Source organism: Anopheles arabiensis, chromosome 2 (genome assembly GCF_016920715.1).
Source record: "Anopheles arabiensis isolate DONGOLA chromosome 2, AaraD3, whole genome shotgun sequence".
In the NCBI taxonomy this organism is placed as follows: domain Eukaryota; kingdom Metazoa; phylum Arthropoda; class Insecta; order Diptera; family Culicidae; genus Anopheles; species Anopheles arabiensis.
This window is the reverse complement of record NC_053517.1, coordinates 97541416-97564633: the sequence shown is the minus strand read 5'-3', so window position 1 is coordinate 97564633 and position 23218 is coordinate 97541416. Positions and strand designations below refer to the sequence as shown.

At 44.7% G+C, this 23218-nt stretch overlaps 1 protein-coding gene across 7 annotated transcripts in view; it reads right to left on the bottom strand.

Annotated features, from left to right (window-relative positions):
• Positions 1 to 23218, bottom strand: part of LOC120898133 — a 272101-nt gene that overhangs the window by 201517 nt on the left and 47366 nt on the right. For all 7 annotated transcript variants that reach the window (XM_040303561.1, XM_040303563.1, XM_040303562.1 and 4 more), the window contains one exon: positions 1524 to 1826. In XM_040303561.1, the coding sequence (XP_040159495.1) occupies positions 1524 to 1826 (303 nt within the window). The remainder of the gene's footprint in view (positions 1 to 1523; positions 1827 to 23218) is intronic.

The following is a 23218-nucleotide window of genomic DNA, read 5'->3' as shown; positions in this document are numbered from 1 at the left end:
TGTTTTTTGTAGAAGTTTCAACCGGAGGGCGAACGGGGAAATGTGGCAAAAAGGAAAGTCATCATCTTCAAGAATGCTTTAAAGCATAATACATCAAAGTGATGGTGATGAAAAATAAACCTCTACACGCATGCAGCAACGGTGCGATTGCTTCGTGGCGAGCTGCAGGCAAGACCCGCCGCCGCTCGACCTATGGTAGCTAGCATCTTGTTTTGGAGACGATGAACCTCTCGCTTCCGTCGCACGTGCGAGCGACAGAATGCAGAGCAGTTGCATCAGGTGAAGTGGTGTGCGTTTGATAAGGAGAACTTTCAGCAAGAGCAAATAAACACAGCCTGCGACGAAAGGCACAAGTCATGACAGAGCTGACGACTGTTACAAACCCTGAAATATGTAAACAGACACAGTCCCTCTACAAAGTAGGTTATTTTTTTACTTCCATCGCATCGGAGTGCTTTGCCAGAGCTGTAAAAGCGAATTAAGGTGATTCAACAAAAAAGCTTGAGATTTCTACTGATTATGGAAATATCATTATAGCAATTGTGTTGTGAATATTACTTAGACTTAAATGTAGACTAACATTGAAGACTGCATAAAAAAAAATCCCAGGATATCAAACTTCCTCCAGTACGAACAATAGACTAATCTCAACCTATTTTCGTGATTTTTTGCGATCGATTTTAACACCAAAGGAAAGGCACTACCAGCACGACAAATTAACACAATCCTTTGGCATTTCTACCTGAACAGAAATAAAAAACAATATAGCCGAATATGTTCCAATTCTGCCAAACCCACCAATTATCACACATGCTCCACATTTCCACGATTAATATCCCGAATATATCCTGCCGCTTTATTAATCGTGCAAAAACAATTCTTTATCATTACGCAAAACCCGCTTCAACACCTTAGCAAAGAAAAAAAAACAAACTCGCCAAAAACTGTTCCACAAATGGCATGCTGAACTGTCGTTGAAAAATAGCTCCCCCGATTGGAATGTTTCCCATTCGGAGTTTTCGTTGCCTGCGCAAACGAAATTAGCTCAGCTCAACACCGGGGGATCGACATAAAATTCTTGTCCCACTCGCTGTCCAGCTAATGAGTGGACCCCATTTCCTTTTCATGCTACTTTACGATACGGTCACCGCACGATCGACGACGCATGCCCAAAGGCGATTTCGCTATCATCCTCAGTGCTGCTCTGCCGGCGAGTCGGGTGCGATTTGGAACTACGCTAAGAGCTCACCGAGCCTCAAACGCATCACCGATGACTCTATGAACTAGTTTTGGAGCTTTGGAGCACACAGACACAAACACACACACACATAGGGGCAGCTGCGGGATGTGGCCTATTTTCTCTCTCTGCTACCCCGGTAACGTTCTACACACACTCCCGGCGGGTTTTGTCGAGTGAGCGCTCGTTTCGAATTATGCAAATTACATAACCCACATATGCTTGGAACCGAAGCGCCTCTGAAGGAAAAATAACCCACCGTGAGCCTCCTCACTCCGTTACTTACCTTGCCGCGTTGATAAGCGCATCGCAGCTCGCGAACGATATCGGTGGCCGGACGCAGGAAGTCGCCCTCGAACCGCTCCAGATCGCCGTGAAATGTGCACACGAGCAGATCGCGCGCCTGCCGGATCAGCATCGGGCGCGTGTGGTCCGCGTAGTCCGGATACAGTGGCCCGAGGTAATGGTCGATCAGGCTCTCGATGCTGCCGCTACTGCCGTGCGCCGATGATAAACGGTCGGCGGCGGTCGGCGCAAACGGCCCCACCGTCAGCCCACAGTCCGGTAGCGCATCCGACTGCATCTGCATCTGAAACGAAATATCGATCACGACGTGTTTTAGTGTGTTGCGCAGGGGTAAGAAATGGGTTGATGGAAGACCCCCGAAGCGGAGGTAGAGGAATAAATAGGCTGCAAACTACACGGCGCGCGCCCCCCCCCCATCATTTATCACCCGAGCCAGGACGAATCTTTCGCCCGGGTCCACCGACCAGGGAAAAGGGGTTGGGCTTAAATTTATGCACGTTCCCGATATCCGGAGGATCCTCGCGGGGAGAGAGAACAGCATCTTCGGGCGTACCACACCACCGATCAATATACATTAAAGTGTCGTCGAACTCTTGCTGTGTGCCATCGTCTGGGACTTTGCGCCGGCATCGTTGAAAACGGGGCGCAATTGAACTGAAATCAATTTCTTGTCATGTCGAGTGGCGCGCGACGAGCGGTGGTTGGATTCAGAACACTCTCATACTACATACACACACATGCAAAACGAACGGGATCAGTTTTATTGCTGATATTACTCGACACCACACACGGCTTCGTCGGTGGTCCGATGGTCCGGCTGGTGGGTAGGCCCTTTTTTCCACCGGCGTGGGGTGCGCGCGTACGTGCGTAATGGAAGAATGCGTATGCTCTGACCCTTGCGGATTTGTTTGCACACCGCACACCTTTACGGTGAGTCACACACCCTGTTTGTGTTTCTGCTTTTGAATATTCGTAGTAGGAGTTAGATCACTTCTGTGTCTGTGGTGGCTTCAGAATGTTCTAAAACGTTTTTCTAAACGTAAAACACTTCGAGGATTTTATTTTTTTTTCAAAATAATTTTTGATGTAAGTAAGTAAGTAAGTTACTGCTTACCATTTTTGGGAATATTCAATGTTGTACTTCAAGAATCTTTCATAAAGCTTTATTGATGTGAAACTTCAGATATGATTGATTCTGGTCTCTCATCGAATTTCCAAAAATACATGAATCTCTAAAGAATCTCACACTATTTATAGAGATTAATGGATATCTAAAGCACCAACGTGTGTAGTATCTAATACACGAGTAGATCTGATCTTACGAAAAAAAACTCTGTAATGAATACTTCAATAATTTCATAGGAAAACATGAAAAACTATTCAAACCGCTTATGTAGTCAAATGAATCATGAATCTACAATAGTATGTCTCGCAGTACAGTCATCAGCTCGTACGACTTAACAACATGACCGTCGTGGGTTCAATTCCCAAATGGATCATTCTGCCATACGTAGGACTGACTATCCTGCTATGGTCTATGGACTAGTCACTGAAAGCCAAGCCCACAAGTGGTACAGACAGGCTTTGACCGACAACGGTTGTTGAGCCAAAGAAGAAGAAGAAAAGGGAGAAGAAGAATAAGGAAAAGAAGAAGAAGAAGAATCTACAAAAAACATACACTCGAAAATCGTAATAAATCCCTTATTGTTTAAAAAACTTTGAAGATTCATTAATCTCAAAATTAGATACTCGGATTCTAATATCCACTTTGATGATTCAATCAGATTTAAGAATCTAAATCAGAGTAACCTAATGTCTAATCAGGTTCTTCCATAGTGTTATCTTTTTGTTATGATTACATCCAACAATTTTGTTTCAACAAGTAAATACGGAATAGTTCTTACGGTATTCTAGCCTACTCGCCTTTGAAGATGAACTACTCTTAAAAAAAAAAATATTTCCTCGTAATATGACGCTAAAGAAAATTTATTGACATGATCATAATAAGTTTTTTGAGCTTTTTTCCAATTTTTGAGCTCTAAAAATTAGTTGACAAACGGCACTTTAAATTATCTCCTAGTCACTCAAATGTTTCGCTTATAACAATGTTCTAACCATTCCAAAACTGAGGTAGCTCTTTTATTAACATAAACACGTTTAAATTACCATTAATTGGACCCAAAATTTGCTTCACCTTCGATTACTTCATTCATGCAAATTCGTCCACTTCCAGTTTCAACAACAACAAAATCCAGCGCTCGTTATGAGGTTATCTTCCACGGGTCAACCGATCGGCGCGCGGGTTCGCTCGAAAACGGTTATAACAACTTCCTTTCCCTTGAATGCTCAAAACTGTCAACGAAATCGCGCAAGATAAAGTAAATATTTATGGTCGCGTTCCTTTCGTTCTCGTTCTACCCCAGCCAAACCGAGACGCTGCGAACCTGCGATTCTCCCTCCACGTCCCTCTGCTATCGCTCCCTACAGCTTATCTTTATTGACCGACCAATATTGCCTAGCGCTGGCCATAAATTAAAACCGATCGATGTCTTTCATTTTCGGACGCGAACGAATTCTGTCTCACTTCCGTTGCGGTGCTGGCGAAAAAGTCCCGTGACCCTCCCGCCGTGCGGAGACAAACCGACCCACAAGATTTTGATAACCTTTTTAGCGAACCACTCGTCTGGGCACACGCACACGCCAGGGCGTTCATGTACATGCGTGAGAAATTGGCCCAGAAATTGGCACACGGTTCGCGTGCCGACGGGCACGCGGTACCGGCGCGTCCGTGGTCAGCGCCGCCTCACTGATCGGTTCGGCATTTCGGGGCCAGAATACCATTTTTAGAACCATTAGGAACGCACGGTTCTGAGAATGAGGCAGAGAGTAATGTGTTTCCCTTCCCAAAAAGTACCGTTACTGAGATAGAGAATGAGAAAGAGGTCCACATATAAAAAATAGCTCCAACATTTAACGGGTGTCAAAAAGGTTCGCCAAATATGGCTGCCGCAGCCGCCGGTCCCAGCATCGACACGCTCAAGAATCTCACGTTCTTTCGGGCGAGAAAAATCAAACCTTCCAATTATTTTCGCCCCCTCCCGCCCCTCAGGCAGAGATTGAAAGAACCAGGGTCAATGGTGATCTTTCGCAACTCATAACTGTTTTGAGGTTTTTGAGATCCAACGCGGTGAGTGACGCTACTACTACGCACCTACCTACTTGTGGTCATGATCTTTCGGCCCGTCGAAAGAAGGCAGCAGCGTGGGTTGACTTTCCATCGCATGCCATCCAAAAAAAAAAAAAAAAAAAACTAGATCGATTGCTGTCAATCACTGGCGCCACCAAAGTTCTGCATCTCCCGGTCCATTCACCTTGAACTTCTTCGGACCCGGGGAAAGAGTCAGTGTGGGAGTGCTAGTACCCGTGGACAATAGTGCAGTTTGTACGGACGAACGAGCCGTACGTACCGAGCCCATTACGCAACTACCAATCGCCCGCCAAACGGATAGAATTCTTACCATTCTCGCCCGCCGGCTAGCACAAGAGAGCGTCGTCGTGGCAAGGAACCTTGAGCGTTCGCATCGAAAGTGAAAACCGTTCATTACACCAAGATTAAGCGTGCCTCGGAACGACGGCTTTTTTAGTGGAGTCGCGTGCGTTGCATTGGACATTACGAACTTTACGGTTCCATCGTGTCCGGATAATCCCCGGCTAAATTGGGAACCTTCGTGCTGGTCCAGCCGTCCCTGCTGCTGGATGCTATTGTTTACGTAATAATCTGCCATTACCGATGACGTGCGACCCTCAGCCGGTTCGTCCGAAAATCCGGATCCAAAACGCACCTTCCAGCGCGTCAAACGATCGACAGCTGCTGGGGGGCTCTGGGTTCGTTCAAGAGATCGCGTCGGTGCAGCCCTACAACCGAGTACGTGCTATAATAAGGTGGCTCTCGGTAACCTATTTTTAACGAAATTCATTCCCTTTTCCAAGGATCTGCCTACCAGTCACGTGTGCGCAAGTCCTGCCGTAACCTGATCAACTTTCCGTTGCAAAAAGATAAAAAGGAAATGTCGCGTAAAACATAATTTTGGCAACAACAGCAACAAAAAGCCTACAAAAACACCGTACAAAAGTGGCCCATTTCTTATTTACTGTGAATTTTATTCGTATCACCACACCGCTACACACCATCATTAATGGGATTGCGCATGCTAAATTATAGCTGCCCGGGATCGATTTCTTCTCGGTCGCTACCCATACAAAATGCAGCTGCAGTACAACGGCACACGGGGTTGAGTTTGCGCGCTCATGAGCATAATGGTAATCTGATTTGGGGTGATTTCTTAACCTTTCACCCAACCGAAAAAAAAAGAAATGAAACGTACCAGGTCCTTTTACTCGTTTGTAGTTCGCGCGAAACACGAGATGTGAGAAATTAAAAGAATGTAATTTCGTAATAAAAAATCAGTGGTACCATCGCCAATAAGTTACGAGTCGACTCGCGGTTGCCTGGCACCTCCTGCTGTTCGTTGGCGAATGAATTGGAGATTGCTCAGGCTCGTTTTTCCTGCGCAGAAAACGATCCGGACGATCAGCCGATCGGTTTGCCACTCCTCTGGGACGATGAGGTTCGATGTATCGATCCCACTGTCGGCGGCCCTTTTTGATAATGTTTATTTCCAAACGACCGTTACTTGCACATCTGCTTAATACAAATTGGTGTAATTAAGGATATACGAACTCAAAACACGCAGTCGTGCATTATCTTTAATTTTTAAGAAGACTTGGACAAAGAAAGCTGTACCATATAAACATAACATTTACAAAATGGTTTAAGGAAGTTGATTGCATATATTCACAAAATGAGCCACCTAATGTCTAAAGAACAACATAAAACCAAAAAATGTCCAATTTCTGATGTACTACTGCATGTATCTTAACATTAAATTTAATTAAGATCTTAGAGATCTCACGTGGCCAATGTCTCTATGGAAGCAACTTTAGAGAATGAAATTTGACCTGCAGGCTACTTCCAATCAAAACTGCATCAATTCAAACTCACCTAAAAAGACACAGTTCCGTTTTCGCTTTTTAAATCAATGTTCAATCTCTAACTTTCAACGCTTTACAACTCAAAGACCAGTGCAAGCAAACAGACACACCCTGGGCACCACTGGGCACTGCACTGCCCAATCAATCTCATCCATAACGCCCCAAGACGAATTATCTTCGCGATGCTAATCGCTTCATTATCTTCTCTTGTTTCCTCGGGTCCCGCTTTAGAGCGGCAAGATTTTCACGCAAGATAGCGAGCTCTCCACGGACCCAAACACAGCATCCATCAATGTATGTAACATTGGGGATGGGAGATATAAAAAAAAGGCCGGGAAGAAAAATGAATTAATTGAAAAACACGCATTAAAACCCCGGTGCCACACACAAGCATGGGCGCATTGAGGCGCCTGCCGTTTTCATAAATCACCCTCCCTCCAGTTAGGAAGCAGCTATACACAAAAAAATATACACGTGTCACCACCCACCGGGCTCACAGGCTGCCAACAGGAAGGAAGGAAGCACACGCTGAAACTCGAACCGAAATGCGCCCCTCTCCTCCTGCGTGCTGCCAAATATCCCTTGCACCCGGTTCCTAGCCTTTACCAGTTGCCGGGAATCGGAAAGTTGTACATCAATAAAACCACTCCATTTGGCTTAATTGATGTTGGACAGTTTTATAAGTGTGTCAATAAATTTATGTGACAAGAAATTGGAAACCGATCGAAGATATCGGTCCAGCGACGGCGGCCGGTGGTCTACCAGGCCCAGCAGGAAGGTGCGGAGCGCGACGTGTCCGTTTGTTGAGTGAGATTGAAAGTTACATTTATGTGTGTGTTTTTTACAAGTTTATGTTATTTTTTTTTTTTCTTGTACAATTCTTTGACACCAATACAGCCCGCATCTAGTTTTCTAGCATTTCTCCGTTTCTAATTCAAGTTTCGTTCGCACCGCAGGGGAGGTGCTGTAGAAATTGTACCAAAAATGAAAATTTATTAGATCACCCGTAGCGTATGTTTGTGTGTTTGTCTGAGAGCCATTCGAAATAGGGTATCAATCGGGCGATGAAAATACTCAATAAAAAATAGAAATAGTTGGAACAAGGGTTACAATTACAATTAAAACTGTTCACTATACTGAGCTTCAACGTCGTTTGAATTATCACTGAATAAATGATATACTCTCTGGACCATCCACGACTCCAATCCGACTTCGACTGTAAGTCCGATTCCGACTCCGGCGAAATCTTCACCGGGACAAAGATTTATCATCCAGAATTATGGGACTAAGGTTCGAAATCAGAACTACAAACATCAAATCTATCGATCAAATTAAATAATTTATTATAATTTCACTAATAAATAACATCAATTAATATAGGCTCTAAATCAACGCACAAAGGCGCGCATTCAAATAATTTAAACTGCATTTTTAGGAACATAATGAATATCAAACCTACTCTCTTCTTGCAATCGAGACACATCTTTGTCGAGTTGATGCATTGTTTTAGATTCTTTGTATAGAAAAGTTAACTATTGCGCTCAATTGGTTGTAATTGCATAGTCTTAAATTTAATTGAATGTTCAATGTACATTTTCCAATTCTTCAGCCTAAGATAAGTTCTAGAATTCTAGCACATTTCTATATCATTACCTGAATATTATAATCCATTTACAACTTCAACATTAGATTGATGAATTCCTTTATTCGCCATTTTGATTCATTACCATGAATCATTCACCCGGATTGTTAATAATTTGGATATGCTCGAGTGTCTCCTTAGCTAACCAAATTTCGAAACCATCATTTGAGCCTGTCAAAAATCATATTAACATTAAAGCCCATACCCATCTACAACCTTGCCCATAATTACACGCAATCAAAACCATCAGCAAACGACGACGACATGATCGACGCACTGCCACACTGTCCAGAACTTCCAATACACCACAGCAACTCCGGTGTACAGCATTTCCCAACTCTGCCCATGTTTCACAGACCGAGGGGACCCGTCATCCCGCCCAACAACAAACAAAAAAAAAGCCCATAAACCAAAAACCAATCAATTCATCTAAAAATGGTCCTCAAAAATTTCCCAACGCAGTCAAGCCAGCCCGTTCGCTTTCAGCAGCTCGTTGCACTGATTTATAACGGTCGTGGACGGAAGGGAACTGCCGTGATTTTGCCGCCCGTGCATGTGGGTGGCGAAACCCTTCGAAAGAACTGTCGCCCGTTTCGTGTGCTCCTCTCGGTGGGCCGGTGGTGGTAGTGTCTCCCCCTAAGAACCAACTCGTTCAGGGCGAGAAGGGTGCGCGAGACCCGAAAGTGAGTGGCACGGGTCACACGGATTTCGGAACGCGCTTACTACTGTCACATTCGCGGTGCGCGCGCACGCCGTCGGCGCCGGCGTGTGTCGTGAGTGTTGAGCGGCCACGGCCCCACCGCTTCAGCACAGCAGCCCCCAACAAAACCAGCACCGCTGGAGCAATAACAATGCATTCTGACACAAAAGTCCACCGAGACGATCGCCGGGTTTTCCTATTTGTTTATGCCTCTCCCCGGCTCAGCCGAAAAGTGGGTCAGTAAATAGTTCAAAGTTTACTTTCAATTGGAACCAACCACCGCAGCACCACATAAGGCATAACGGTGCAGAGAGCATGGGAGCGTCTGGGGTTGTGCGGGAGGAGGACGACGCCCAGCATATGGGCGATTGATTTTGTGTACCTCCGCACCGCTCTGCCTCGTAGTGTATTGATTTGATTTGGCATCTCCCGCACTATAAACTCTTAACGATCGTTACAACGCGCATCTCTCTCGCATTTGCTACACGTTTTGGGCCGGGGCTGCTGCCCACATTCAGCGTTTCCCATCCGGAGACGGTGACATTGCCTCGTTTGATGGTTGGAGTTGTACTGACCGGGGTCGGGCCGGAAGAGAGCGTTCCTAATTTGACATGTTTAGCCTTGAAGTCTCACGCGCCGCGCCATGACCATCGGAACGCGGTCGGTCAGCACTCCATTTTCCCCGCGGGGGTGAGTTTTGGACTGTTTTGGTGGGCGCACGCGTACGAAAATCATGTATGTGTGCACCGTGTCAAATTAGGTCTTTCTGCTGAGGTTTGGAACAGAGCAGAGCATAGGTTCGTCAAATTAAACTGCATGAGTTGTTTGATGAAGGGTACCAAATGCGGGACTTATTTCGAACAGCAAACAATCGATCGCGTCCACTTGGAACTGTGGCCCGATTTCCAACAGGTAGCATTAACCTTTGGGCGGGAGAAAATTGCACCCGTGAGGATGCGCTGGGAATACAACGCTACCCCATTTCACTTTTCACTTGGAATGCTCTTAAACTGTCGCAAAACCGAGCCAAGGTTCCACCTTCACTTTGCGCATCCTTAGCGAAGGGAAAAAGAGAAGGGTCCGGTTGGTGAAATGTATGTCAACGCATGCGTCAGTAGCATATCGCTCGCTGGAGTGATCTGTAAACTGTCAATGAGACTAATTTACTGAAACATGATTGTGTACATATCGGAGTTTTCAAGAGATTTGCATGATCTTTTCTGTTTTCGCATCATTTGTTCTCAATTTTGGAGTATATTCTTGCTGTTTTTGTGTGTCTTGCCTTTATCTGAGGTACTTCAGGTATTCTTTAGTTATTCAGAGAGGATTTTTTACGTTATTCGGCTTCGTTATGCCTTCTATGAATACTTCAGTTTTCCATTTGTTTGAAGTCAAAAATCGAACGTTTTCAAATGCATAAGATATAATTCCAACAACCTAATTTACCTCCATTGAAAACTCTTTTATTGCCCTAACCTCATTCTTCAATCACGTCGCGTAAACTCCTCACAATCTTATCTCAATTCGTCAACACTTAAGATAGCAAAACAAGAAACCTTTAATTGATGCACCATAGCGGGGAATGATTATACGATTCTAAGTACGTCTTAATTTCACATTTCCCCTCATTCAGGAGAATGAAAAATCAGCCAACCCATTCATGGTTTTCCTCCCTACACACACACGTACACGACTTAAGCATACGTGTCGCCTGATATGCACCACTCATCAATTAACCTACACCACACGCTGCTGCATGGGACGCTTCAAACGTTAATCAAATCTTCTCGCGGCCGACGGAAACCGTTGCAATTAATTAAGCAATTTAACGTACGCCTTGCTAGATGGATCATTTACGACGCGAGGAAGCGAGGCAGAAAGAGGGGAACATAAAACACGAGGAACTTGGGAAACAGATGCAATAAAGCACATACACGGCAGTTCCCGCAGGAGGACCTGCGGGAAAGAGAACTCCTTTTGCCGAAGAAACACACACACACCAGCAGCTCCAGGGAAGAGTGACAACAAAACCTCAGCAGAAGCCAATACACACCACACCATCGTCATCTTCCAACGGAGCCCCTTACATACGGTAAATCATCTTATCAACGATCGTAATGATGCTCCTCTCCACATCAAATACCTTCCGATCTGCTGCTCCCAAGACTGTCTGTCGCTCTTCTCGACTAAAGAACGCAACTTCGGAGCTTTGCGCGAACGAACGGAGACTTGATGGGTGGAAAGGCATTATGGATCCCTGATTAGAGCCTCGCGATAGTTAGAGCTCGTAGATCGTGGCTTTGTGATAGGCCGCGTGCCGAAGCTAGACTGTACATGGAGAAAAAGGAAAAAAGGCACCAGATCCTACAAAACGGCGCGCGGAAGATCACATCTCCCAAGAGGTCCCGCTGCTGGTATGGAGTGATGGTGTTTTATGTCGTCTTCCCCTCTAGTGCGCGAACAACCCTCTTTTAGTTGCACCAATATTGCACACACAGGTCTAGTGGGACGCGAGGACGAGATGTCGAAAGGCTTGGCATGGCAGTGGGTACGTAATAATAATAACGCCAGTCCCCCAAAGCTCCCACCGCTTGCGCACGGGACGTGGAGTGCTTTAGTACCATTAAGGTTTATGTTTATGTGCCGGGACGAGGGTTCTGACCTGTCTGTCTTCCCCCTTGTGCTAAGTGCTAAGAGCCAGAAGAAGCATCAAACGCGGAGCATTCAACATGCATAGTTGGAGTTGGTTATGCTTCGCGCACAGACACAAACCCAACGACTCTCAATAAATTTCCCATGCAAGTGTTGCCGCTTCTTGCTTTGCCTACAGAGCCAAATGTGGCCACGTGCACGCAGTCGATTAACCTCTCACAAAATAATATTTATTGCCCTTTTGGTGCACATTCACCCGCGGGATGCCGTGATTTGATTTCGAAAGAGGAGAAGAGTGAACAGAAGAAGTTGGACAAAAAAACTCCACGCGCATAAGCGCGGTGGCAACTAACGACATTAAACGGAGGCATTTCCCATCCCAAAACCCAAACGCACGCGCCACTGCCATGTTCAATCGCAATGTGTAAACAAACAATTACAAACAAGCGACGAGATTTTCCCTCGCGCCGTGCCGGTTGTTCAATTTTATTCATCTTCCTTCGGAATGACAATTTATGACCCTTTTTTACCGTTTGCACTGTATTTGCGCACGCATTTTCCCAAAATCTCATTGCGTAAGATGCTGCCATTCATTTGTGAAAAGGGGGAAAAACTGCATGAAGAAGACACTCTTTCACATATTGCACCGCTAAAGGGGTCTGTGTTAATTGCACAACCGAAGCTGCACAGTGCGCGGTTTGGGCGCATCCTGAGTGTGCTTTACAGGGGTTTACACACACACACAAAAAGGAATTTCAGCGCGTTGCATTTCGGTCACGGTTGTCACCCCTAGCATACACAATGGGACCGCTTATTAACTTTACGCTCACTTCACGGGCGGGCGAGTTATTTAACTCTTTGCGCGCGCGGGGAAGGAACTCTGCAAAACACTGTCTCCCGGAGGGATTGAATAGTTGTGGTCACGTGCGAACGAATAGCAAACGGAAGGCAGAGTGTGTGTTGATTTTTTTTTTATTTGATTAGGACACCCGACCGCAAACAGGTCGATTTCCGTGTGCGTTAAAGGACCGTTGGCTGCGGTTTGTTTTTTCCTCTATTTATTCAGCGATAATAATTTCGCACCGACCGGGTGAAAGATTTATGCCTTTTTTTCTTCTTTTAATTCGATGTTTGTTTTGACGGGAAGTGAGATTTTTTTTGTTCAACCTAACGACACACTACGTTGGGAAATGTGCTCAATTTAGGATGATGATCCACGGGACTGATGGAAATTATGGTGTGCAAACACATAAATCACATTATTTAAGCCTTGGGAATATTTTTAAATGTTGATTGACATTATCTAGTATTACAGGGCTTTTCTGGAGTTCTCATAGCTGTGGGACACTTTATTGACCCTTTCATACGTGAAATGAACTTAATGTAACGTGAATCTCTATATCTCTCTATAGTGGACTCTATAGCACCCTTGATGGACAAATCCAATAGGAATTTTCTATGAGCCTGTCCAAAAAACATGCCATAGAATCCAATTTCAAATACATGAAATTCACTTCCAATAAGAAAGAGTCAAGGATGTGTCCCACAACTATGAGAACACGTGGAAACCCCTGTCTAAAATGATGATTTTTTGGTTTATAAGAGCATAAATAATTTTAAATACAAATATTAAAAAATATCAGTTCGTCGCTTGGTATGCATTTAAATAATATAGCGCAACATTTAACTATGATTTTAATCTCCTATCTGCTAATAGCGCTATTGACGATACTTGTTGCGATATCTTTACAGTGTCATGTGAAACCCGCTGAAAGTCCCAATTAACCTCTATAATTCCTCCCAAATTGCTTGATTGTTTTTCAAACCTTCTCAAGAAAACAAGCCGCAGACTAATATCCAAAGCCTAATTAAGACCTACCAATCTTGATTGATTCATTCAACGATCGGCATTCTAATTACATCATCATCCGTCTAAAAGGTGTCTCCTGAGCGTCACTCCAAAATTATCATACATTGATTACAGTGGCCTGCTCAAACCACAGCACCAGGGAAAAGGTTCGTCGCCATCATTACACAAAAAGTGTGAATTTTTTCACTCGCTCAAATCGGCCCCAAATATTGAGTTAGAGTCACAACAACGACGGCGCGACCTTCTACCGTTGACACAATAAAACACAATCCATCTCACACCGCAGCATCTACCATCGAATATCCCGGGGGCCGTAAAACCTTCCCACAAAAAAAAAGCCAAGAGGAAACCAAAACAAACACCGCCTTATCATTAAAAGGCAATAAAATCAACAACAACCCGGGCGACGCACACACGTTTGCGTCCGAATTGCAAATTGCAGCCCCAACAAAACCCCGGGACTGCCCTTTTTGGCACCAAATAAAGGGTTTCCTCTCTACATCCCGGGGTCCAAAATGTGAGCAATTGCACACTGATACAAATATACAATTTTAATGGCTGATGATCAACAGCACTGCGGTTGACCAGGCGGTTCTGTAACGGCTGCAAGACCAAACGGGAAATACGGTCGTCGAGAGGCCGCAAAATAAAACAACCCAACCGGAAGATTACGGGAATCGCAACATTTTTCAATCCAGCACCCATCCCAACCGCATGCATGCGGCTGCTGGAACAACATGCTCGAAATGTCGATTCCGCTTTCGATGCTCTCTTCTACTTCACAACCCCGGAGGGCAATCGAACGGAAACGCCAAACTGGAGCGCAAAAAAAAGTTAAAAAAAAAATAATCCAAAACGACACCCGATCCAGATTCAATCCGCTCGATTTGCGGATTTCGTAATGTACGTGTTGTGCGGGGCCGTGTGTGAATGTGATGGAAATTTCGCACCAGTCAAATAAAGTGCAATCTCTTGCGCTTTCTCCCTCCGGCTGCTCCTGCCGATTGTAGCGGGCGCACCGATGTAGCGGCGAAATTTATACAACACATCTGAATTTTGTCTTGTCCTCGGTATGACACAACAGCAGCAGCAACAGCCATTCCAGCATCCAAACCGACCACCGGGAGGCCCAATTTCTTCTACCATCATCGTCGTGGCGCGTGTTGCATCTGCACTCTGCACCGTTACACACCGGCGGAGAATGGGGGGGGACAGCCAAAAAGGGCTGCCCGAGATGGATGGGAAAAATCCCGAGCCCGAGCATAGCAAGAGCAAGTATTATGGGTACACGCCACCCTCGCGCCCGCGCTGCCCCAGTCCAGCTTCTCGCCGAATATTCGCATCGCATCTCGCATCTTATGCAACACCGAAATCGGCACATGGCGTCTGTTAATCGCGCGGGCGCTCGAAGTTTTGGGTCGCCGGGGAAAAATTAGCTTCACGTTTACTAATTTAATTTGCATTTTTCATGAGTTCAGCAGCGCGAGCTCGTGTTTTGTCGGCTTGCACTTTCTTTCATTATGGCCGCCGACGGGCGCGCGGGAGGCTCAGCGCAGCCTCGGCGGATGATAAACAAAACCAAAGTATTTCACGGCACAAGAAAAAAAAACAAGCAAGGGAACGAACCCAAAACTTGGCACTGTTTGTAGGAGCAAGTGTACACGGTTCGACGATTGGCCGTTTGATTGGCGTTGGACGACTGGGTTGGCAAACGGGATGGCGACCTACAGGCGGATGCTGCATTCGTCTCAGATGTACGCGATTTCGTCCACCGTTGGACGATCTCACGGTTTGTAACGGTTTTTGGGGCCGAATGGTATGGGATGGATACAGGAAGTGTTGATCATCAGATCATCAGGAAAGGAATCTGAAGAAGCGAAAATGGAATGTCTCGAGAAAGATGCAAATAACGCTGTAGATTTTTCGTAACTCATTTTTATGTTCATGCTTTTTGCTGTTCTTGTTTCTAAATTAAAGCCAATGTTCAATATTTTTCTGTTGAACTTAAAATATATGTTAAAAGTAAAAAAAATATGTAAAAGGAAAGGTAAAATGAAAAACATTTTTAAGAAAAAAACAAATTTTAAAACCAATTTAATAATACACAAGAATATAAGAACTTATTTAACGTTATCTAAAGACTTCTAAATTGGAGACGAGGAACTCTCATTCAGATTCATGAATCTGAACGAACATTTGAAATGAATGCATGCATTTCAATTTCAATGTTGAAGATGCATGAATCTACATAGATTAATGATTCAAAAAAAAAGCACGATTTTCCAAATATTCCTGATTCAATACAGATTCATGAATCCCTCAGATAATTCTTGACTCTCCGAATCTCTGTGGATTCATTAATTTCTGAAGATCATCATGAAATTCATGAATTTTTGGAGACTTGCGATCTACAGAGACTAGAAATTCACGATAACAGCAAAAGAGATTCATGACTCAATTATGTTTCATAGATCTATATAGAATGATGAACCACATAAGAAACATTCATTTTCTGGGACGGTCCCGTAAAGCAGACGTTAACTCGCATTTAACGCGACTTAACATCATGCCTGTCGTGACCTTAAGCCTCATTTGGACACTCGTACCCATCCTTATGTAGCAAAGTTGATTATTTGGCTGCGTGAACTATACAAGTCCATGACCAGGGCATGAAATTCAAAAAAAATCTGAGATAATAATATACAAATTTATATATAAATAGAAACATATGAATCTTCAGAAATTAATATATCTTTAAGCATTCATCAATCTTTGGAGGTTCATGTATCTTTGGAGGTTCACGAATCTTCAGAGGTTCTATCCCAGTATCGTATCTCTCATTGCTGAAGATTAAAAAGAAATTTTATAGATTCATGAATCTTTAGAAATTCATTAGTCTTTAGAGACGCATAAATCCTTGAAGATTCATGAATCTTTGGAGATTCGCAAACCTTTGGAGATACATTTATCTTCAAAGAGTCGATTCCAAATTTAAATCACTAATGACTGAAGACAAGTGATATAAATCAACCTCAACGAAAAATTCCTTTAACGTAACACTAGAGCTTTCCTGTAACCCATTCTAATTTTGCCACACTCAAAACACCATGCTACACTTCATCTTTCCATTCACTCAAAAATATTTACAAACCATGTATCCTTCCCACAAATTAGAACCGTAGCAAAAAAAAAACCCTATTTTCACCTCATGTAGCACAGCTCTCCTCACCCCTCGACCAACCACCGCCGTCGTGACCACCGTGCGTACGTGTCATACGCTTTGCAGACGCGCGTGTGCACATGCCAACCACATCAACCTGACGCGAACCTTGCCGACATGTCGATAAATTGATTTTGCAACAGTCCCAGCAGCAGCAGCAGCATAGCGACCACAGCCCCGCTCTAGGAATGCTGTACCACTGTTTAAGGCAAATGGGGAAACACACGGCACCGAACCCTGCTGCTACCACTTGTCATCATGGGCCCACCGAAAGACCGGCCAGAAAGGGTCATTTAATACTCCCACGAACTAACAAACGAAAAAAACACACACACGCGCCACTGTGGTCGATCGATGGCACGAGCGTTGTACTAGGACATTGCTCGATCTCGATCTCGATCGACCAGATCTGCCAATGCAGCAGCAAGAATGTCGAGCCGTTGTGTGTGTGTGTGTGTGTGTGTGTGGAAAATGGAAACGAAACGGGGAAGGAAAAGTGTTCTCCCGCTGGGCCACGGGGCGACGACAACCAGAAATCGCGCGACGGTGGCGGCGATCGTTCAGTTCGACGCAATCAACGATCAAGTGATTTTTCAGCCCTTTTCGCTGCTAAGAGTACAGAAAAAAAAATGATACCATCACACACACACACACACACACACACACAGTTTGCAACACAACATAACCGGTCGATCAGATGTGTGTAGCAGCAAAATGTAAAACAACAAGCCAACACACACTCTCGCATCGCATAAATCGCCAGCTACACATTCGGTTCGATTCCTTTGGGGGACCGTATCCGTATCCCTCTGGACCTGGCTGACAGGCGCACGCAGGCCGGCAAGTGAGAGTGAAGTGCAGTTGAGGCAAACCGATTGCGATAAAGCAAGCAAAAACAATCAACCCCCTGCTATCGTAGATGCTAAATTGGTATGGCATTGGCTGCATCGAGCCTCGTCTAGTGGCTGTAGGTGTTTAGAGCTTTCCTTCTTGTGTTGCTAATAATTATTTACCGGTCGGTCGAACTTCAGGGAATTCAAACTCACCAGACCCCAGCATCCTTCTTTTCACTTTCTCGCGCACCATCGATCGAAACCGAACCGCCCAAATCTTGCAAACGATCGCCCAAAAACGGAACGGTTTCGCTTTCGTTCGAAAGTTCCACACACGGGCGGCGGTGGCGGCGGGACGACGAAAACAGAATTATGGATCTGCCATAATTGACTCAACACTTTCGCTATTAACCATTCGTCACCTTGGGTGAGCCGACAGTTGCAGACGTAAAACCTTATACACACATATACACATCGGATGCAACCTTAAAACAAGCCGCCCTGCTTTCGGTAGCGGATGCTAAAAGTAACACCCCGAACGTCCGAAACCCAAAAGCGTCTCCACTTGCCGCTGGGCCATGGACCCAAAAATCACAAAAAAACGGAAAGTGCCTGTAAAAACTATAGCAGCATTGCGCTGTACAAAAAAGAAGGTCCAGTGCCATCTGGTCACGTAGAACACGTAGCAGCAGCAGGTTCACAATTAAATTACAATAAAAATCATCGCCCCAAAACCCAAGCCACGTCGGCAGACTGCAGACAAAGTGAAATCGAAATCTCGAAAAAAAGGGGATTTTCTCGTTACAATCTCCCCCGAGGGATGCAACCAACGACGGACGTGCTGTGGTGCAAATGCACTCGGTGGTACGCACTCATTATAAACTCACCACGGCCGCATCACAACAGCACGTTGTACCCGCACACCAAGAACATTCGTCGCGGTTGCGACGGCAACGCGGAAAGAAAGCAGCACCCGTTTAAGGAACCGTCGGCTGGTGCTAAGAGAAGGTGGAACAACACGCACAAAAAAAACATTCACCAAAACACATGACACAAATATACCGCGCCAACCAGCATTTTGCATGCGGAACTGTATCAATTACACGACTGCAATTGAGCCGTTCGTACTTGGCCGGAACATACTCATCCCGTCCCGAATCCTGCTCCAAAAAAGGGCAATCCTGCAGCAGGTTGCAGTCAGCAGCAGCCGGCGCGCAGGCGGTTTTCGTCCAAATTGGTGCAGTTGCTGCCCCCAACTGCCTTCCGCAACACGCAGTTTGTGCCCATATAGAGTGTGGGCCAGTGGGCGGGGCACTAACTAGCCGGCAGGCAGGCCCATTCCGCGTTATTATGGGTCAAGATCAACCCGGTTCGAGTTGTTGCTGCGGGGTTTCTTACTTCTTTTTTTTTTGGCGAGCTGTATATGATATACAGCCTTCGCGCCTTCCTGCACGGGGTGAGGTGGTGAAAACCGGCCGGCTCACGGGCTACTGTCCAACCGGTGCACGGGCGCACGTGTGTGTGTGTGCATGTTGCAAAGACAGTGGACAGCATAATGGTATGCACATGTCATGCGCGTACATGATCGCGCTGACGGCCGAGCCAAGTAACGAAGGGAGGCGATGGAGACCATGCATGATACGTTTGATTAGATACCTGTTTTGCTTTCGCATTAGAATGGGTAACCCTTCGGGTTGGGAGACATGAGTCGGCTGGCGAAAGAATTTCTGTGGGTGTACAGGTTGAGACATATTTGAAAAGTGAACTATTTCTGAGTTTGTCGACGGACTAGGTCTATTTTGTACTTAATTTATGTATCCAAGTAGGCTAAGTACATGAAACCAAAAGTGATGGTAGTAGCAATACTGCACAAACATATTCTCCGTACGATAATTAAGAAGAATTTAAGGGATTATCCATGAATGACGCTACGCTTAATATGTTTTATATTACAAATTACGAGGCTTCATCCATCAATTATGAAACACCAACATATTTTTCAAACGATAAATGCGAAGAACTAAGGGGCTATCCATCAATTACGTAACTCCGAGATGAGAATTTTTAACCTCAAAAATAGTGTTGAAATTTAAAACAAACACATTTTCCTCATAATAATTATGAAAAATCTAAGGGCTTGTCCAAGAATAAAGCTACACAAAAATAGTGTATGTAGAATTATGAGAAACCGCGGGTCTATCCATCAAGTACGCCTTACCAACATATTTTTATACAATAAATTGCAAGAAACTAAGAGTCCATCCATTTATAACGTAATCCCAAAATGACAATTTTTAACCACAAAAACAGTGTTCAATTTTTAGATTACATTTTTCAAAAACATTCAGTTTTCAAAAACAGTAAATCAGTTTTTAGATTACAGTATAAGGATTGCAGTTTCACCATAAAGATCTACTGGGATCTCAAATTGTGTAGCAGTCACCTGTTTTATATCTGTACATCAATCACAAATCGATAAACTGGTTATAAATATTACATTAAAACCGTTTCAAATAAGATAAACATTGTTAAAATATTTCACATTACTTATATTACAAACCTCTTGCACAATAATATCGAGTTTGGAACGGAACTATATCAAACTATATCAAAAACATAAAGAATCATTGCCAAGAATATTACTGTAAGTACATTAACAGAGCTTACAGTAATATTATTGCCGGTCTGGTTGTACAGTCGTCAACTTGCACGACTTAACAACATGCCCATCATGGGTTCAAGCCCCGAATAGACCGTGCCCTTATACGTAAGACTGATCCTGCTATGGTAACAATAAGTCACTGAAAGCCAAGCTCACTTCACTAGTTTGTACTGGCAGGCCTTGACCGACATCGATTGTTGTGCCAAAGAAGAAGAAGAAGTACATGAACTGTAAAAATTACTTTCGATAATTGGTTCAAACATATAATTTTTGATCCACAGAACGTTTCAGACAATCTTTGAAAACCTATCAGCAAGATATGAAAGGAATATCAATCCTCCATTTCCAGATCGAGCAAGCTTTCCTCTTCAATACTTTAACGCTCCTCCTCTCGCTTTCATCTGCAGATATTTTTCCTTTCTGCAAAAAAAACCAAACTTTCCCCTTCTAATGGCAAAACACTGCCCCAAAAAAAAAGCACACCCCAGTGTGACATCGATTTGAATTAACGTTTTCATCGCCCACGATTATCGACAAATCGATAGAAAAAAAAATTGCACCCTTCCTTCCCACAGGTGTGTGATATCGCGCGCTCGCCCCTTCCAAAAGCGGCAATTGCACGAATTGTAACAATTTCACCATTCTGCAAAAAACACAGCCACACGAGACTGCAACTGGTGACGACGACACGGGGGGCGGAAGGATGATCGCCAACTCAACTAATGCATCGCGGCTTGAATGTTGAATAGAATGCGCCTGCTGGCACGAAAATTCCAATTCCGAATAGTGAATAGTGTCCCTTTTTGTGTTGTTTGTTTTTCCTAATCCTTCTTCTTCTTCGTCACCACCACCACCACGGCCACCACACAAAACGTGTTAAAAGCGGTGCATTGTTCCCGACCGGCACACGATTACCCATTGACCCAGTCACGAGTTTTGCACGCGATCGCCCAACGCGACAACACTCCCACCATCACCCAGAAAAAGATTCCACCCAAGATATCGCCAACCCTCCCCCTCCCTACTCCCCCAGTCAGCCAAAGGGTTCGTTGACATTGAACGAGCCGCGTAGGAAGAAATGAAAGGGACACCACCCAGGGCCACGCGTGAAATGATTGAACCGATAATAAAACCGAAAAACGGTACGGCTGCACCTCTTCCTTAGTCAATGCTGACTTTGGGGCTCGATTTTCGATTTCGTTTTGGGTGGGCGTGCGGCGGCGGCCGGAGACGACGACGACGGCGGTTTTACTTTCCGATGTTTCCCACACAGCGGGAATCCAATGGCTCTTTCTCGCTGGTCCATTCCCATACCATATCCATCAAGCCGAGCTCATCATCTTGAGGGAGAGATGGCCGGAGAAGAACTGGCCGATCACTCCATCAACGGCCACCGCCGCCGCGCAAGGGTTTCAAGTGCATTCTGCTGCATGTAGCAATAAATCGATGAATCAGGGCCATGTTTGGACAAGCACAACATGGATCTCTCGCAATCGCAGTTTTCAACATTTCCTGTGCACCAAGCACACGAGTGGGCACGAGCGAGCAAGGAAGGTAGGACACACCGAAAGGCGTCGAGAAAGTGCCGCACAAGCGAATGTGACACGCTAATCAGGCTCCAGGGAGAGTTCTCGTCAAGTGCGGCAAGTGGACGCTGGACTCTGGAGAGCGTCAAAAGTTGGGGATGGGTTCTTTTGGTTGGTTTTGAAGCACCGGAAATAGGGTCAGTTTTGAAAGGGTCATCTTGAAAACTCTGTGCCGTTTTCCCAATCCTCTTTTTTTTTTTTTGCTGGACAGGAAGCAGAGACAAAATAATCCCACCCGTCCGACCGAGTTGAAGTGTGAAAGATTCGATTGGAAAATGCCAACTTCCCTGCCTGGTCAATTGCTCAAACCATGTTCTCATAAATGAGAAAATATGATGCCGTCGGTTTCGCTGCGTGTCTTGCTGGAATTGCATAATTATCACAAACACCAGCTAGCCGACCAACCTCCTGCTGTGCGTTGCTGTTAAATGTTTTTATAACACCTAAATCCACTTAACGCCCTGGCAAGAACAAAAACGGCGCGGCGTTTTCACTGCACGATTGGCCATCGAAACAACATACTTTTTACAACCGCAATCCGCCAATGGTGCAATCGGGCAGAAATAAAAAAACATCGGAGATGAAGCATTGGAACGGAATTTTTCCTTCCACGGCCAGTGCCAGTTGACAGTTAAGTACCCGCGGAGTACGTATGATCTATAGCAGCCCGAGCGGGGGAGACGAATTCCTTTCGAAGGCTTGCAAATAAAAAAATCGCGTAAGGCAAACACATTCGTTCTACAAAAAGCAGGCGCGTAATGGCACTGTGCCGGCTACACTCGTCGAGCAGAGCCCGGGAACGATCGTATTGATGGTTTGACAACGTGTGGATTTCTATTTCACGCCGATCACGACTCGAGACGCGGTTGGTTCCTTTTTTTATTGCTTGGTTCATAAGTGTTCTCCTTCACAGACACACGTGTACATTTGATGGGTTGTGCTGGAAGATATTGGTCTAGAAAAAATCATTTTAAGCTGCGATTACAGATCTAGAGAGATTTTAAATTTAAACAACTTTTTTTTTATTCAAGATTCATGGTTTTATTCCAGATTCATGCTTAATTTGGAACAAAGTTGGAGCATTGAAAATCACTGAACTTCAGTGATCACTCTAAGATTGGGGCCCTTCACGATTCTAGTGAGAAACTCCCTATAGTTTCACAAGTTGGAGGCTAGATTATTTCAGCCTCTAAACTAGAATTAGATCCAAGTACCTGCTCGAAAAAATGACAACACAAGGTGGTGTTTACATTTATTCTAAGTTGCATTTAAGAGATCAGGTTATGGAATCTAGAATCAAAGTGTATGTAGTCCAGGTGCTCTCAAAGCATGTGTTTTATAATCAAATTTGGGTGAAAACTTTTGCTCAAACAGGCTTTCTGGTAGCTTGACGAATACACAAAACACTCTTAAAATCTTCATTCAGAAACAGAAGCGATAAAAATCAGCCTTCCAAAT